General features: G+C 41.7%; 1 protein-coding gene across 1 annotated transcript; it reads right to left on the bottom strand.

Annotated features, from left to right (window-relative positions):
• Positions 1-1,840: 1,840 nt before the first annotated feature.
• dhtkd1 (dehydrogenase E1 and transketolase domain containing 1) lies at positions 1,841-17,905 on the bottom strand. Its single transcript, XM_069686222.1, has 17 exons — positions 17,678-17,905; positions 17,261-17,413; positions 16,046-16,257; positions 15,750-15,944; positions 15,332-15,601; positions 13,988-14,159; positions 13,629-13,827; positions 12,306-12,618; positions 12,141-12,225; positions 11,906-12,045; positions 11,669-11,819; positions 11,452-11,558; positions 8,820-8,984; positions 6,939-7,021; positions 6,570-6,736; positions 3,566-3,651; positions 1,841-3,477 (listed from the first exon to the last, which is right to left on the bottom strand). The coding sequence occupies exons 1-17, from the start codon at positions 17,847-17,849 to the stop codon at positions 3,376-3,378; spliced, it is 2,772 nt and encodes a 923-aa protein (XP_069542323.1). The 5' UTR covers positions 17,850-17,905; the 3' UTR covers positions 1,841-3,375.
• Positions 17,906-18,275: the final 370 nt, after the last annotated feature.

The following is an 18,275-nucleotide window of genomic DNA, read 5'->3' as shown; positions in this document are numbered from 1 at the left end:
TTCATACTGTTTCATAACTAGTGGAATGTGCATTGGACGCCAACCGATCCTAAACAGTATTTAGGCCAATATAATAAAACAAATCAAATGACAATATGGTGAAAGTTGTTTTGGATGTTGCATTCAAGAACATCAAGTTCTTTTCAACGGCTCTTTGGTACACACAAAGAGAAGGAGACAAATTTGGAGCCCTTATTTATAATTTGTGTCCAAATATCACTTCCTGTCGTACACCTGCTCCCCCTGTTCCACTCCAGTCCAGTTGGTGGTGGTATTGCATCTGTAAGCTGGTTTGCCAACCACTAAAAACACAAGATAAGATCATCCTTTATTGATCCCCGGGGGGAATTCGGGTGTTGCAGCAGTACAAAGACATCATAATCATAAGAAGAAGAAGAAATCCATTATGTTACATTTTATGAGAACAATCCGCCTTGTGTTTGGGTAAATAAAATGACCTTAACTTGCAGCTGAAAACAGTAGAAAGATGAGGTTGAAGGCCTCTCTGAAAAGAATAGAGCCTTAAGATCCGGATAAATTCAAAGATCTTTAATTACCATCACTAGAAAGGAGTCTGTGATAATTAAATAGAGAATAATCACCTGAATCTACAGCTCCTCTCGCCTTTAATTAGCTGCATATTGAGTTCCAGCTCATTGTTATATTGTAATATAATTTTACTGTTCGCTCTCTCTCTCTAATAGTGTCATTTTTGGCCACAGTAGTTTTTGTTTTTTACTGCTAGCTCTTAAAAGCTGCTGTATACTACCTGCTCAGCACTGAAGAGCTGACTGACAGTTAGCGACGGAAGGAAATAATATTGACTTGACAAGTAAAAAACAATGATGGTTGATTTTCCTGACTGACCTCTTCAAATACCCGACCACTTAACTAAAACCTTGTGGACAGAACAGCAGCATACTTTTCCTTTAGAGTACACAGTTTTGCTCGGACTTAATTGCAGCTATTTCAGTCAGTAGATTTCCTGATAGCTGTGTTAATTTCATCCAGACTTTGTTTGTTTGTTTGTTTGTGCTGATTGTGGCTTTGGCAGACTTAGATACCAATCTCAGTCCCACTACAAGGGAACTGGCTTACACTGAGAATATCTTATTTAAAAAGAAGACGTTTTACGGGACTCAAAACTCTCGATTTAGACACAAAAAAGACAAGTTTGAGGAAGAGTAACTTCACCACAACGGAAACAAGTGAAGTGACTCTATCCAAAAATATCAGACGGTCAGAAGGGTCTTCAATATAATGCCATTAGTTCTCAAAGTTGTTGAACACTGATTGAATAAATATCTTTAAGTGAAACACAAATTGATGACTTAACACTTGAATATAATACTGAAAAATACAAATGTACTTTTAATTAGCTTAAACCACTAAAGGTAATGTTATGTCTCTATAATGATCTTAAGATCCACACTGACCAACGAAAACATAAATTAAGAGAAGATAACTTACTGCACATGTGAAAATAAGTTGTATAAAGCATGTTGAAGCTCAAGAGGGAACTGTATCCTCAAATGGCCTCAAGTGATGTCACTTGAGTCAGCGTTGATTGGAGCCGATGATTACGAGTTACTCTGGATGTAGAGTCAGACCTCTGTAGCTCGATCCTTATCCCTGCCTGAAGGTGTTAAAGAGCATCAAGAATGTACAAAAACTATGAATGTAAGAAAACAGCTCGAGTGATCCTATTTTAAACACACATACAAGCCCAAGTGAACAGGTGTGTCGGCTCTTATAGGGGCATTAAATCAGCAGCAGAAAAGAAACACGATGCATAAACTTGAAAATAGATTTATTTGAAAATATTTCAATTTTCATCTTCTGATTTGGTTTATTAACATCAGCCCTTCAATGCCTTTATTGTCAATTCAACTCTTGGCTTAAACTATGAGTAAATAAGGATGATGATCAGTACTTTTGGCCTAAATTTGTACCAAAAAATGTCCAAATGCATCAAACTCAAGCTTGGATAAACGTTTATGTTAAAATGGTAACAGCTCCCTTTGTCCGTTCAGAAATCCACTTACTTGTACCACCATTCTTTCCCCAAGATAATATGTTTTGGGCTATTTAACCCGGCTCGCTGCAGTAAAGACATGGCTTTAGTACAAAGTACACCCTCGACCCAGGAGGTCGCTCCTGGACTCACATGCTTACATTAGTATTTCAAGGATAATGCTCAGAGATTTCCATCAGCTTAAACTGATGTTTTCTGTTCAGAACAGTACAAAAGTGACAACTCATGCACACTTAAAGTAATAATTTCGAAGATGTTCATTTAAATAAATGTCTGTTAAGTCGCTATATATCGCTGAATGAGGCACCACAATGGTGACTGAGCCTACGGCCCACTGATTAAAGCCTTTGCATTTGCAGTATTACAGACTGGGTGTCTGGGGCGACTTTCGCAGAAAAATTCACAAGCGGCGCCCAGTTAGTGACGCGTTTTCCATCAGCCAGCAGTGGTTGGTCTGCCAGAGAGGGTAGGCGGAGCTAAGCGGCTGCTTTTCCGGTCTCTGCAAGTGTTGCGAGTAAACAGTAATCTACTATGGCTGAACAAACAAAGAAAAGATCGATGACTACAGATACAACTTCAAAAATAAGTGAAAATCCAAAGAAAAAGAAACAAATTCGACGCTCAGATGAAGCAAACAGTCTAAAAAGAAAGCGACCGTCAGCGAGGAAAATCAAGAGTTACAACCGGAGCCAACCGAGGACGTCACACATGCGACACTGTCTGGATATCTGGGAAGTGTGCTCCCGCAATTACTGTATATCACCATAGGTGCCGCCAAAGAGAACGAACCTGAGATCTTCGAGATTATAACTTTAAGAATGACATGAATAAACAGTGTTCATGAATTGTTCTTACAGGTTTCACAGAGTTAAGATAAAGTTCCCAGTGCTACAAACACAATGGCTATAAGTGCTTCTTCACTACAATTACATTGTAAACATCGTCTCTAAGGCCTCCATTCAGATTAAACCACATTAGAAGTTGTGTTTTTTTGACCCTCGCGCCTTGTAAATGAGCACATGAAGGATTCAGTCAGAGTAAATGAGAGGAAGGGGCAGACAGGAGTTCAGGACTTGTCTTCAAACCTTAAACATAATAATTAAAACCTTTTCGACTACGAGAATATAAATATATAATTATCAAAACTATTCTCTTTAGCGCTTTTTTTTTTTATATAACCGACCAATCTAATTTTAAAACTGCACGTTCACATCATCAAAGGTCCCGTGTACCTGCCGCGCAGCAGCCCTGCACATTTAGTGAGCGTGGTGTGAAGACCACAGCAGATACAGAGTGTAGTGTGGTTATTGGTTATTTTTGGTTCCCAGTCTTGCTCAGTGTTAAGAGAAGGTAGCGGTGAGGATGGACTCTTGTTGCTGGTGATGGAGGGTCCCAATGCCGACAGCAGGGGCGGGAAGAGCAGGTCGGCTCACTAGCCGGAGCTGAGGAGGACAGAGGAGACAGTCGAGTATTTGTGATGTCATCATTTAATTACAGAGCTGTTTGGCTTTACGCTGATCATCTGCTCACCTTGCAGGCCAGCTGCTTCTCAAACCTGGGAGCCACAAACGACCAGGGACCCATGTTCTGAGGCTCCTCCTGACTCCATACAAACTCTGTGGAGGAATTTATTTTAATTTATTTAATCAAAAGTTAAAAAAAAGGGCACGATACACAGTGTTTAACAAGGCAAGCTCTCAACAAACAAACGTGCACGTTGTTCAAACAGTTTCGGGTCGTAGCTTCTTCTCTTTTATGACAGAGATGAGAGGTTCCAGATCACTGTGAAACTGGACTTACGTCCGTGTGTTTCAGGAGGGGGGAACAGTGAAATCAGAGAGGTTGAAGTGAAACCTGAACTTTCAGGATTTTGTTTGAGAAGTGAGAAAGCCTCATTCCTCGCAATGACCTCTGTAACAATGCAGATTACTAAACAGCCCAGCCTCGGAACAAACCTTCATAACAAGAGCATTTAAAGAACTTCAATCCGTATTTTGCTTCTCATATGTGAACATTGCAGGTTTTCTTGGTCTTCTTTTAAAGTCAGCTGAATATATTCTTTTGTTGAACAGTTGGTTGGACTATATATACTTTGTCACCTTCGGCACGGTAAAATTCTGGTTGTTTTTGCACAAAATTTTTGACTGATCCACAAAACAAAAGCCTACTTTACATTATTGACAATATCACAAACATCTAACAGCTTGGGAGACTGAAACAGGGATATATGAATGAATAGGAGGGGCTTACATGAGACCTGCATGATATGATATGAGAAAACTCTGATGTGAGATTACATTGATCAATAATGATATGAAATGCGATAAACAAATACTAGCTGTAACTCTTCTTCTCTCTGTCTATCTGTTGTTCTGCATGTTTTACATAGTATCTCTGTTTGCAACACTGCTTTACATAAATAATTTTTACATAAAATGATTTTTTTTATACAGTGCAATAAATTCAGACTTCTTTAATGTGTTTATGGTGAATGCTCATATTGAGATACAGGTGAAATTGCGATTTATGCGCAGACAGATGGGGCTATTTTTAAACAGTGAAGATCATAGCTGAAAGCTGGAAAGACGACATTTAAATAGAGTGTTGAAAAATATCAGTGATGCATGTATGGATGCTGCCATGCTTATAAAACTTAATAGTAATTTTTTTTAATACCATCACGTTTATTTTTGTGAACCCTTCTTCTGCCAGTGAGAGGAAAAACCCGCCTGCTTAAAGCTTCTTCTTTTGACCTTACAGTGATTTCCGAAGAGGAACAGCTTCACAAATAGTTATCTTTCTTCGTCACGTTACCTTTGAGTTTCTCTGTTGTTCTGAGAATCAGAAACTTTTGCTTTGCTTTCTTTACATTTTAAAAACCCACAAACAAAGAATGTTTGGGTTTGGGGAAGGATGTAGAGGCTGAAGCCAGTAGTTCCTCATTCGTGAAAAGTTTTGCATAACAAAATGAAGCAATCACAGTCAAAGTGTGGATTGACATTCACTTTGTTCCCCCTCTGTAGCTGACTAACAAAAACACTTAGTACAGCCGCCCTGCAGTGAATTCCAGTCTGCTGAGGTTCATGCTTCAGATTTCAGTTTGTCAGACACACTGTTTCATTAGCATTAACTGGTTTCTTTACAACATGTCTGATGTTGTCTTGAGAACTCACTAATCAAAGAGGTGACTGTCAGACTTCTATTGAAGCTGCCTCATGCAGCTGAACAGCATTCAGCTAACTATGACTCACAGCTGTGGCTGCTCTTCTAAATGTTTTTTTCGGCACGACACACAAAGTGAGGAGGATGTTTCGACTCTACAAAAAATCCTTCTCGTCTCTACTAATCAAGCTAAAAAATGTGGTCAATAAAAGGTCAAAGGTCACTGCGCACTCTCACTGAAGACTAAAAACTAAATCTTGTACAAATGTCTATTAATAGTTGAACGAGTGTCTCACTGGGTAACATGGCCAAAATCTAAGGAAATATGTCTCGGCTGGAATCAAAACATGTCCAAGAATGTATTTTTTATTGAGCCAGAATACTGAGATGGTAGCCCCTCATAGGCAAGATTATTACGCCTCTGTTACGTTCCGTCTCTATGTCAAAAGCACGGAGGCGGAATGGTGGGGTGAAGTCGTTCCACCTCTGAGCCGGCATCGCAGTTTCACCTCTGTTAGAAGCCTTACAGGGCCAAAAGTCATCATTAACAGCAGAGCCTGCAGGGCAGAACAGCGCCGTGTGTATTTGAACTATGTGCTGTTTGATTACACCTTGCACATGTTTTGCTTCCGCAACGCTGGAACGCTATGTAAAAACACACTGGAGCAGCTTCGTGCTGCCGTTGCGTGGTACAATGTAAAATGGCAAAGGCTGCATGATGGCGGAGCTACGTTACGGCGCAGAGGCGGAACCGCAGTGTAAAAAGGGCTGGTGTCAAACAAAAGCATGGAGACCTTTTTGTTTCTCTGCACCTCATTCAGACCTTCCAGAGAATCTAAAGCTCAAGATCTCGAGTCAAATCATCGGCTTTTTATGACATTTGGGTTTTTATACTTCTGCAATATGACTTTAATATATATTTTTTTCTGTTGTCATTTATGTTATTACATTTTAAGTTGAACTTGGCCAGCTCTTAACCTTATCTCTATCTGTCTAAATCAAAACCAAATGTATAATTGACTCATTATTGTCTAATGCAACAATATATGAGCCTGGGCACATTTGTTTTCACTGGGGGAACATTGTTGTTGCTGCGTCCTGTTCTGTGCTTTCTTTGTTTTTTAAGTGATATGATGAATGACAACGTATCATAAGGAGCACCTTTCAGTCATTCATAAGGAAATGTGAATTAGTCCAAGAGTTCAATTGGATTTGTGAAAGTGTTCATTTGATCATAAACAAGCCCTTTTTAAAATGTAAAATAGTAGGACAAGCAAAAACCTCGACAAAATATGCAGATATTTTTCACAATTTCTGAACTACTGTTATAAACTCAGTGTGTCTGCAGACTGTGACAGGCTGCCACGCGTACCTTTGGCGTTGGGGTATTTTTTGAGCTCCTGCTGCAGAGCCTCCAGAGGGAACGGACACAGCTCCTCCACACGGATGAGCGCAGTGTTCTGGTTGGCTGCTGATGCCTCCCTCTGCTTCAGCAGGGCATAATAATGCTTCCCAGAGCACAGCACCACCTTCTGGACACTGCGTGGATTACAAGAAAAAAACAGGATTCATGTCTGGATTACTTAGCTTCTGAAGATTTGTCCAAGTTGAAACAAGGTTTATTGAGGGTTATTCAAAACAACAAATAAAAAAGCTTTTCTTTCCATGAACAAAATGTTTCGCCACATCGAGGACCATCACAGGACGATAAAAAGGATCATGAAATGTTGTGATGTTGTACCTTTCTGCTGTGGCAGAACTATCGCCTAACACCGGTCTGAAAGATGTTCCTGGAGCCAGTTCAGCCAGACTGGACACTGCACCCTGCCAAGAGAACAAACATTACTCAGCCTCTGACATCAACAACCATATCTGTACAAAGTAGCTGGAAAAGTTTCTTATTTATAGTAACTAATAGAGTCACAATTCGAACACTTTTGAAGCACAGGCAGCTCTGCTCGTGATTACATTTATTACACTCAACGAATCTTGATTATTCAGTTAAATCCTCCTTAGTAAGAAGGATATAAAATCGGGTACTACAGATGTAAAATCAATATCCGTGTTAAAACAGTAACCGAGATGTAAAGCCTGTCAAGCCTGTCACATGGGCAGTAAAAAGGACAAGCATTATTCTTGTTTGCAGAGCGTATTCTGTTTGTTATCCCTATAACATTAAGCATTTTCTGATGTATCACTAATATTATTCGGATTTGTGTGTTCAGGGTCAGCTCTATGGGCTTAGGCTCGGGTTACTAGGAGTATACAAACCTGCCAAGAAAGCAGCTTAGTATGAAAATCACCTTTTTCAGAGTAAGGGCAATTTGAATTAAACACAAGATACTTGTGGCCAAGTGATAAGGATGAACACTCAGTGAAGAAACCTCTCCCCTTGTGCCCTCAATTTCATTGCATCTACCTTTCCTTCTCTCCATATTGGAGGACGGTTCCATACAAACGTTAAAATCAGTCCCTGATCCCAAGTATTGGAATAGAAATGCACGTTGTTTTTATGTCGTATGCTGTTTGTGAAAATTGTTAATTTGTATTGTTTTGATTGTTTGGATTGTAACGTGTGTTTTTTAGATCTTCCTGCCCAGGGACCACAGATATAAATTAGCTATATAGCTAACTCTGGCCAAACAGCTGTGTTGTGCACGGCCCCTGTCAAATAACTAAACTAAACTTATACTTAACGTACCACATGACCCTTAGTGGTCACCGCAACCCATTGCCAACTTCAACTGCCAACTGCCACCTATCACCGCCCGTAAGATCCTTAAGGAAACAATGCAACTATTCTTGGTGGCAACGTAATTTACGAAAAAGGGACGGCGTAGAATAAAAGATTACTATTACATTTGTTTTTGCCCCCAGCTGACATTAAATCCACTGACTTGTTTTAACTTCTTTGTCTGACATCTCCTTTTCTGCCTTTCATCAACTCTGTCCACGCACTCCCAGCTCTCCCAGTAATGAGATAGCTGCTCGTGCTACCGCTGCCGTCCAAACGCTAACCGCATTTACTACATGTTTTGTCGACATTGAGTTATAACTAACTTATAATTATCTACATCAGCCATCATGGTTTGTGGCACATACATTACCTCATGAATACATGAACAATTAGTACAGTTTCACTCATGTACCTATAACACATTTGGCCAGTTAAAAAACATTGAAGCCATCCTCACTGTTCAGCTTCTGCTCCCAAATCTGCATATCTAAGCTTTTTCCTTTCATACGCTTCCTCCTCTGAGACCTCCCAGGGCAGCGTCAGCTTTATAAACAAAAACATGCAACACTTTGTGCAGGACATTGAAGCCAAAACGTGACCGTTAGACCATTTAGCATCATGAGGAACTAGTTTTATGTTTATTTCTATCATGTCTGAGACTGGCAATGAACTTGGTGTCTCTTTAAAAATGCATATGCAGGTGACTGGTTGTGTCACTTGTGTTTTCCCCCCCCATTGGATTGTCACAAAAATGAGGGGTGGAGAGAAAAGATACAGAGAGAACTGCCCATCCTGCTTTTAGAGTTTAAAAAACGGAAGCTCTTTTTCATCAGTTTTCGATTTAGAATATAAAATCGTGACACCCCTGGTGTCGTCAGTGCTTACAGAGAATCTGAGCAGCGTCTTTGGTCCAACCACGATGAGAGGTTTGCGGAAGTTGCGGATCATTTGTCTCCTCAGCAGGTGGAAGTACTGAGCAGGTGTGGTGGGGTTAACGATGGCCATGTTCACACTGTCACTGTCCACACCCTCCACGTTACTGTCACACATCTACGAGGCAGAAGGGGAAAAGTCAGAAATCATTAACAACACAGGTAATGTGTGACACGACAGAGAGAACAGACAGTAAAACACAACTTGTTGGATATTCCTTCGAGTGAACAATAACAGCAGAGCTTGAAGACGATGTTCCTCTGAAGCCAGGTGGGCTGAAAAGTTCTACATCAGCAAACGGGGATGGCAGGCTGGGAATTTAAAAAACAAAGGCCCCATCCTTCTTTGAAGTATTAACAAATTATGTGTCGGTGCAGAGCATGAGTCAACACTTCTTTTTTTATGTGGCTGTGTGGAATAATGAGTCCACTGCACAGGTTAGAACAAATCCTACTTTAAATTCAGACATTTAAAAAGTTGTTCACACTTTTATCCCACTCTATTTACTACCTATTCAACTATAATTCCCCTCCATGATTTTTTCAAAGTGTTTTTAATTCTGAATGTGAAATGTACGCTCTCTATAGTGTCCTCAAAGCGTCCCCTTGTTGCGATGAGTCACATGTAACGATCAAACAATTACAGCTGCATGATGCTAAAGAAAATGACTATGATTCTCCCGGGTCTAAAAATCTACTACGATATTCACTGCTCACAATAGTGTAAACTACAGAGCGCCTATTATGAGGGTGTGCTGAATAAGGAGGTGATTTCAGACAGATTCAATCTGATGTCCTTTGTCTGCTGATTGCTGCTGGACAGTTAAGAAATCTCTGTGGATTTGATATTGATTTCAGCCTGTAAATAACCTCCTCTGTGCTGCGTCGTGTTCCTCTGTACTGAACACAGCTGACATGGACTGACATGTTTGTTTCATGACGTATTTTGAACTATTTCTGCTTGGTAAAGTGATCATCTCGAAGTCTTTCATTTAAATAAATGTCTGTTAAGTCTCCATCTATCGCCGAATGAGGTAACACAATGGTGATTGAGCCTATGGCCCACTGATGAAAGCCTTTGCATTTGCAGTATTACAGACTGGGTGTCTGTGGCGACATTCGTGGAAAAAATCACAAGTGGCGCCCAGTTAGTGACGCGTTTTCCATCAGCCAGCAGTGGTTGGTCTGCCAGAGAGGGTAGGCGGAGCTAAGCGGCTGCTTTTCCGGTCTCTGCAAGTGTTGCGAGTAAACAGTAATCTACTATGGCTGAACAAACAAAGAAAAGATCGATGACTACAGATACAACTTCAAAAATAAGTGAAAATCCAAAGAAGAAGAAACAAATTGGACGCTCAGATGAAGGCAAACAGTCTAAAAAGGAAAGCGACCGTCAGCGAGGAAAATCAAGAGTTACAACCGGAGCCAACCGAGGACGTCACACATGCAACACTGTCTGGATATCTGGGAAGTGTGCTCCCACAATTACCGTTTATCGCTGTAGGTGAACGAAACTGAAATCTTCGAGATTAGCACAAATACAAAGCATTTCACTAAGTATTACTCCTCAGTTCATTTCTAACTTCCCAGTATACAGGTGCTATTTTGCTCATGTAGATCTTTACATCGGCACGTAAACACACATGTAATAGTTTTGTCTACATTTAAAGGGGTCAAGGAGCACTGGTTTACATGTTTCAGTAATAAGTCTTTTCATGTTAAAAGTGCAAAAGACCTCAAAGCTACAAAACTTCACCTCTGCACTAGCTCAGGTTAAACATTAACACCCATGAGCATCTCTACTGTGGATTTGGTGTAACATTAAGCAACAATCAATAAACCTGCAGGACTTTAACGTGTAGTTAAGTGGCATTCACATTATACCAGCTGCAGGTTTTTCAGAACTGGGAAGACCTGCTAATAGATGCCGATTGTCTCTGTTCCCATTTCCAGTGGAGTATACTGCTTTAGGTCTCTTTTCTGCTGCGTCACTGTCTGACGTCACAAACGTGCCCAAAACAGAGTTAGTAAACAGTGAGGATGTTTCGGTGGTTGGGTCTTTATTGTATCTTTTACTCATTCAGTCTGTTTATCAAACTCGGCGCGACAAATTTGGAATGATGTTTGAGCGCTGCTCGGACGGAGATGGGTGGAATTTGTAGCTGAGTTGACGAGGAGTCGAAGAAGTTACAGACGGAGCATAGCATCGCGCCGGAAAGGGGGCGGAGGTTAGCGTGTCGACACAGGTTTTGTGTTCCCATCAATGCCGATTGGAGCTTAGGAGATAATTATCCAGGTCTACTGCAGAGTCATTTGACCCGTGTATGAATGCCGATAGTAACCTTTCCCATTAAGCTAAAAAGCCGGGTGTTAGCAAGTTTTTTGACCAGTGTGAAAGGGGCTCTAATGTGTGTTGACAATATCGCCCCATAGCTGCTAAATTTGAATTTGAATGACTTTCACGGCCATGTCTGTTTGATTTTCAGGCAGCTATGTACATGTTGGAGCTTTCAGAATCAGGGATGTTACATTTAATCAGAAATGATGAACTTTGTTTGACATGGATGTCACATGACAGTCCCACAGACCTGCAGGAAGCGCTCCATACGGCAGGACGAGTGTTCAGGTCCGGCTCCATCGTAGCCGTGAGGCAGCAGGATCACCATCCCACACTGCAGCAGCCATTTGGCTTCACCTGGGGACAGAGCAGGATCTTCTTCTGATGTTCGGAACTTATAGAAAAACTTTAATCTAACGACCCTGATCGTGAATCTGTTGAAAGTGTCAGAGTGGTCACAAGTTTACCTCCAGAGAGGAAGGTATCAAAGATGATCTGTGCGCCATTAAAGAAATCTCCAAACTGAGCCTCCCAGATGGGGAGCAGCTTCGGCTGTGCGATGCTCATACCATATTCAAATCCAAGCACTGCCTCCTCAGACAGCGGACTGTTACACACCTAAACACACACAAAAAACCTCTGTTAATACGCCATTATTTAGTTATATTCACACTGATGTTTTATCTGGCTTATGAGGAGTTTACCTCCAAGAAACCGGTCTGCTGGGGGCTGATGTGGTTCAGAGGAATGTACATGTCGTTCGTTTCTTGACACACCACCATGGCGTGTCTCTGACTGAACGTGCCTCTTCCAACATCCTGTCCGCTGATTCGAATATCAAAGCCTGCAACCACAAGAATATGAAATATATAAATACATTTCTTGACAGCAATAAAAATGATTGATTTCTTAATATGATTCGATGTATTTTCTGCTGACCTTGTGAGAGGAGAGAGCCGAAAGCCAAAGCCTCTGCTGTGGACCAGTCCAGTTTGGTTCCGTCTTCCAACTTCTGCAACCGAGCCTGAAAAATAATCACTATGTAGCTGCAGCCATGTCAACAAAAGACAATCTCATAGGAAGGGACAGAGTCAATAACCCTACCTGTACATGTGTCTTTCCTAAGTGGCTGTGCAGCTGGATCTCCTCGGGGATGTCCACAGATTTTGCTCCCACAAACTGCAGCAGGGGAACGGGCACACCCGTGTCCCAGGTGGTGACTCTGGTCTGGGGTTCGACCAGGTCCCCCCAGCGGCCCTGCAGGTTGGTGGGTGGCGGGCTGTACAGGGTCATGTTGGACAGCTTGTCGTTGAGAGCGCCGTAGTATGTGGACTTGATCTGGTCTCGCTCGGCTTCAGTCATCAGTCCCTCAGAGATCAGCTGGTCTGAGTAGGAGTCAGGGACGCTCTTACGGGATCTGTGAGGATGCAACAAAGTGACATTGTCTGTTTTATTAAAGACAACACAATGTATGCACACAATATATCTGAAAATCTCCACAAATTATGAAAACGGTTTCAGAAGTTACCGAATTTTCAAAACCAACTGTCTTGGTTTAATTGTCTCACAAGCTGAGCTAGAGATGCTTATCCATGCTTTTGTTTCTTCCCGGCTCGACTCCTGCAATGCCCTTTTCACCTGCCTCAGTAAGCCCTCCCTCGATCATCAACAAATGGTCAAGAACGCTGCTGCAAGGCTGTTGACCAGGTCCAGCAGGTGAAGTCACATTACACCCATCTTATTTTCCTTACATTGGCTTCCAGTTAAATTCATTTTAAGGTCCTTGTTTTCATTTAAAAAGCCCTGCATGATCAGGCACCTGTGTACATCTCTGACCTGCTCCATCCCTACATCATCATCTACGTCCCTCGTGTCCAACTGAAAACAAAAGGAGACCGTGCCTTTGAATTTGTAGCTCCAACACTTTTGAACACCCTACCTGCGCACATACGCTCTGCATTTTCTACAGACGCTTTGAACTTTACCTCTTCGATGAGAGCATGAATGGGTAACTTCTGTACATAACATGAAAAAAGCATGATGCATTGTTGCTTACTTTGCAGCAGTTGTTTTTGGGGTTAAATTTAAGAGTTAAACCATTTTTGATGTCTTTAAATACTGTTTGGACATCGAAGCAAAAACAAATGTGATGTTTTTCTTATGTGAACAAGCTTTCCAAGCAACATAAGAGAAGGAACTTAGGCAGACAATGTTATAGTGTTTGGAGCTTAGACACATGTCTAGTATTGTTAGTATAGTTAATGATTATATCAATATGCTTACTGTGAGATATTTGACGCCTTTCATACAAAAGGCATTGGCTAATACCTTCTGATACATTAGTTTCTAAGAATTTAATTTGATTACAGAGAATTGCTTTATGTGTTACAGTAAAATGGTAAAAAGGAGCTGTGATATTCCACTGACCGGATGATCTTGTACATGGCCGGGTTGGTGAAGAAAGGCTCATCCAGCTCGTTGTGGCCCCACTGCCGGTAGCAGATCAGATCCAGGATGACGTCTTTCCTGAAGAGCCGCTGGTACTCCACAGCCAGCCGAGTGGCCCGCAGCACCTCCTCTGCATCATCGCCGTTAACATGGATCACAGCACAGTTCACCATCTTACCTGTGACACACGTGTGAGTCAGATTAAAGGAGAGTACATGACGCCTTTGTGAAGTTGTATTTCGCACATAAGCACGTGTGTACAAGATTTAACAGAGGTTTTTATCCTTTAATAGAAAGAAAGAAAATATTTAATACTGCTGTTAACGTGTTTGACTGACCGACATCACTGCAGTACAAAGAGGATCTCGCTCTCTCGGACGGAGTGGTGTATCCCACTTGGTTGTTCACAATGAGGTGGATGCTCCCACCGACTCTGTAGTGAGGCAGGTTTGAAATGGTCAAAGTCTCTGGAACGATCCCCTGGCCAGTAAAAGAGCCGTCACCGTGGACCTGAGGAGGAGGAGGAGAAGTAGAAGAAAGAAATTGTGTTTTAGTAACTTTACAGGAAGGTTTGATATGGACCGGTATAACTTCATTAAGGTGAAGGCCCAGAGGGGTTTAGTGTCTTTGTCTCCCGCAGAGTCTGAGCCCTGGGTCAAGAGTACAGAGAGCTGACATATGGTAGAGGTCCACAGCTTTGGGACGACAGTGTATGTGGACACATTTTTAGATCTCTGCGTGTTTTGGCAGCAAACACACTTGAGCCACTGCTGCATCTGATACATTTGTTTAAAGAGGAAAACGTCAGCTTGTTTCTCAGCAACGCAAGATTTAATTATAGGCTGAAAATGTTTTTTAAAAAGCTGAACAGGTTTGTTAGCTGTAGTCATTCCTCCTGGTTCTGTGTAAATATACTTTCCAAAGTGAACTTATGGTAATATCTTTAGAAGTTTGTTTTAAGACACACGTGACAAATTGTGATCCTTTCCTTTATCTTGAGAAAGAAAGAAAATAACAAGGGAACTATTTTACCTTATAACAGCTTCAGAATCATTTTGGCATTACATTCACCTGAAATAGGCAGAGGGACGCCTCTTTATCACTCTTACCCCTTTTTGACCAATGCAAACCTGGTTCTAGTTCTGCGCTGGTGCTAGTGCTGGTTCGGAGCTGGTTCAACTTGCGAACCAACTCAGCACCAGTTTGTTTTTCCACCTTCAAGAGCCACATGCTCTGAACACCTGTTCTTGCACTATGTAACATGGCATGAGGGAGTATAGTTTCCATCAAGAGGTGCTTGACACTTTAAGGCACTGCTCTCTGTCAGAGGGCCCTGATAGCAAACACTTCCCATTACCAATCTTAGCTCATATTCTCTGAGTGTACATCATAGCAGAGGCAAAGGGACTGAAGAGGACGTGGGAGGAGGAAGACAAAAGAGAGAGTGACAAAGACAATGGCTAGGCAGAGTCAATCTCTGACTCACGTTAGTGAGATAGTGAACTTTCCAAGCCAAGTCGCAAAAAACATCAAATCTGGCAAAATGTCGCTTTAAAATAAAATCAATCCTTAAAATTTGTAACTTTATTTATAGAAATTTTCCAAAATGTGTTAACTGGATCACTCAAAAAAATAAAGGTGAGAATACTTCCTACTACTACTTTACTTGTTGTGACATGTACCTGCAGACAGACGACCTGGTCCCCCGGCTGTGCGTTGTCTTCAGGTGAATAGTCTCCCTCCCTCCTCAGCTGCTGCCTGGCTCTGGCCTTGCCCTGAGCCACGGGGTTGATCGCCTCCAGGTGAGACGGGTTGGGCAGCATGGTCACGTGAAGAGGGTGTGCGGCTCCGAAATCCAACTGCACTGAGGAGGTGAGGTGGGAGAGGACATCACCGATGGCGGGCGACGTGTCGGGGAACTCGCTGAGGCCGCGCATCTTGCGGAACATGAGCTACAGAGGAAGATTATGGAAGAAAGGCACGGTTTGACCCTTTGTTCTGAGACTGTCTACACATGCTGCTGATAACAGTAGTGCAAAATAAACAGTGTGATCTTGTCACATCATGGATAATTAGAAAGTATTCATGTGCGGGATTAACCTCTGGCGGGAACTTCAGCAGGCCTGTGAGGAGGTTGAGGCGGCCTCTGTGCGGCATGCCGATGATAATATCAGTGACTCCGCTGTGGGCAAACTGGTAGAAAAGCTCGTGGAAGAATCCCATCATGCTCTCTGCTCCTTCTCCTCCATAACGTTTCACAGTAGCAAACTTAGTGGCCAGAAAGTGGTCAAATTCCTTCAGGTTGGAAGAGAAAAGAAAAGAAGCTGATGGATTACAAATGCATCACATTAGAAAAGAAATGTGACAACATGTGACATCTTTCTTCTTCGACCTACCTGGGACTCCAGCATGATCTTGGCCAGCTGCCTTCTTTCCTCGATGGAGAAACTGTTCTTCTTGAGTTCCTCGAAGCGGTCGGCTAACCACTCCTTCTCCTCCAGGCTGCTCAGCTGGCTGGTCTCCACTGACAGGTGGCCACAGTACACTTCTTTCAGGTAGGCCTGAACCTCCTCTACCGAAGCCTCCGCTTTGCCAAAGTTTCGTAGACCTGCAGAAGTGCATTGTTGGAACACAGACGTGTGAGGTTTTAAATGTTTTTAATGTGCAAGTCATTGGTCTTAAAGGGGCCATATCTTTTAAATGGATATTCTCATATTTTGCATGGGTTTCACGTTTTAGTTTTTTTTTTGTTCACATTAAAAAAGGGAAAACTGCATAATTCAGTGTTTTTCCACAATTACATTTTTAAAAAGGTCGCCTCTGAAATGGGCTGTTCAGAACAGCTGCAGGTTTCTACATAGAACCTTGCTTTTGCTGAAATCAACCAATCGCGGTTAAAATGTTCCCTGTGATTACATATCATATAATTTGATTATTATTACTCATGTATTCATAATAAAGCAGTATCTAAATGTGTAGTTTGATGAGGTGGAGTGAATTTTTGAACCTATTTGTAAAGGACTGCAGCTAATTAATATTTACACTCTACATTAAGCTTTTTTTGGTTAATCAGTTAATTGTTTGGTTTGTGGTTTGTTCTGGTAATAGCGTAAAATGCTGTCACATTTACTCCAAAGTCCAAAGTGACACGTTTACGAAGCTTGTTTTTTGCCTCCAAATATGCTGAACTTCAAAGTTATTGAACATAAAGTCACACAATTAAAGACAGTCCACTCATGTTTGAACCTGGAAGCTAGAAATCCTATTTCTTTGGTGACTGACTTGAACATAATATTGTTTCAGCTGTAATTGTTTACATTACACTGTTGGACTGTTAAAATGTTTAACACAATATCAGACTTAAAAGCTCTTAATATGTTATTTTAACAATCAAACGTCAAATACATTTGTTTCCCCAATTTCCCCTCGAACTGTAGTGAAAAGTAGTAGAGAGTGGCAAGAAAAGAAAAGGCTCAAGTATAGTGCAGGTACCTTGAATTAGTACTCGAGTAAATGGTCTTTGTAACAAATAAACATGTTAAGAAGGAGCAGACTTTGTCATTGTTGTGATGTTCATTGTTGTGATGTTTTCATCCACAGATGTCACCTACCTGAGGTGTTCAGTTGTCCTCTGATGGTGCCAGTCAACATGTCTATTTCCGGGACGGTGTCAGCAACAGGCTTTTGAGGTAGTAAGGGGTTAATTTTAGCAGCCTTGTGCCCGTGTGCTCTGTATGCCTCCACCAGACGGGCAAGACCATGATCTGATCACAAAGCCAAACAGGATCTGCTGTTAGGATGAGCTGTACTAAATCACACACCTGCCACTGGATGCAACTTAGGCTCAAATAAACATTCCTCCACATTAACAATATACCAAGTGACAACTAAGTTGGGAAGGGCACATTTTACACAGGTATAATGAGGGGTAGAATAACCAAACAAATAAGACTGGCCGTATATTTAACAAAAACATTTTTGTCGTGTGTAGTTGTGTTGTCCGTACAGTGAATTAACCCCATACTGACCTTGGTTCAGCGCCGCGATGCGATCATTCTGCAACTTGTGCTGGCTCTCGGTCTGTTTGGGTCGGTAACCGTAAACACCTTTCTCTGTGTGATAGCAGCAGCTGACAACCTGTCGAGCGACACTCGGTGGCAGTCTTCTCAGTGACTTTTTCAACAACAGTACGGCCGACATGCTTTAAAAGTGTAAGGCTTTGAATATTAAAGACAGTAGGCACCAACGGCTACAGGACGGCGGCCATACTGCCGAGAGAGGGACGTAATGGGAGGAGACGCCGCATCGGAAGCCTATTGGCTGGGGTTCCTGTACTTGTTTCACAACACTGTGACGAGGGAACGCGTCTGTATTAATCTTTTATCTTAAATCCCAAATGAAGTTTTATGTAATTTTAGAATAATAGAATACGTTTTGGAGCAATGGTGCATAAACTTTTAGCTAGGTAAAAAATTCCGAAGTAACTGAAGTAGCACGCGTGACGTAGCGCAACAAGTGTCAAGCAACGAGATCTGTGCTGCGTTCAAGGTTTCTTGTGAACTCCAAACTCCACTTTTAAAAGTTGGAAAGAAGGAATTTCCAGTGTAAGAAATTGACCTAAATCCA

This window comes from Semicossyphus pulcher, unplaced genomic scaffold (assembly GCF_022749685.1).
Source record: "Semicossyphus pulcher isolate SPU_LCO1_2020_fin unplaced genomic scaffold, fSemPul1.0.p SCAF_8, whole genome shotgun sequence".
Taxonomy (NCBI): Eukaryota; Metazoa; Chordata; class Actinopteri; order Labriformes; family Labridae; genus Semicossyphus; species Semicossyphus pulcher.
Note: the sequence above shows the minus strand (reverse complement) of the source record. Positions and strands in the feature narration are given on the sequence as shown.

Coding starts and splice junctions, on each gene's coding strand:
- dhtkd1 (XM_069686222.1), bottom strand. CDS start 17,849: ATGTCGGCCGTACTGTTGTTGAAAAAGTCACTGAGAAGACTGCCACCG. Junction 12,226..12,305: donor TAGGAAAGACACATGTACAG/GTAGGGTTATTG, acceptor ATTATTTTTCAG/GCTCGGTTGCAGAAGTTGGA. Junction 12,046..12,140: donor CGGCTCTCTCCTCTCACAAG/GTCAGCAGAAAA, acceptor TTGTGGTTGCAG/GCTTTGATATTCGAATCAGC.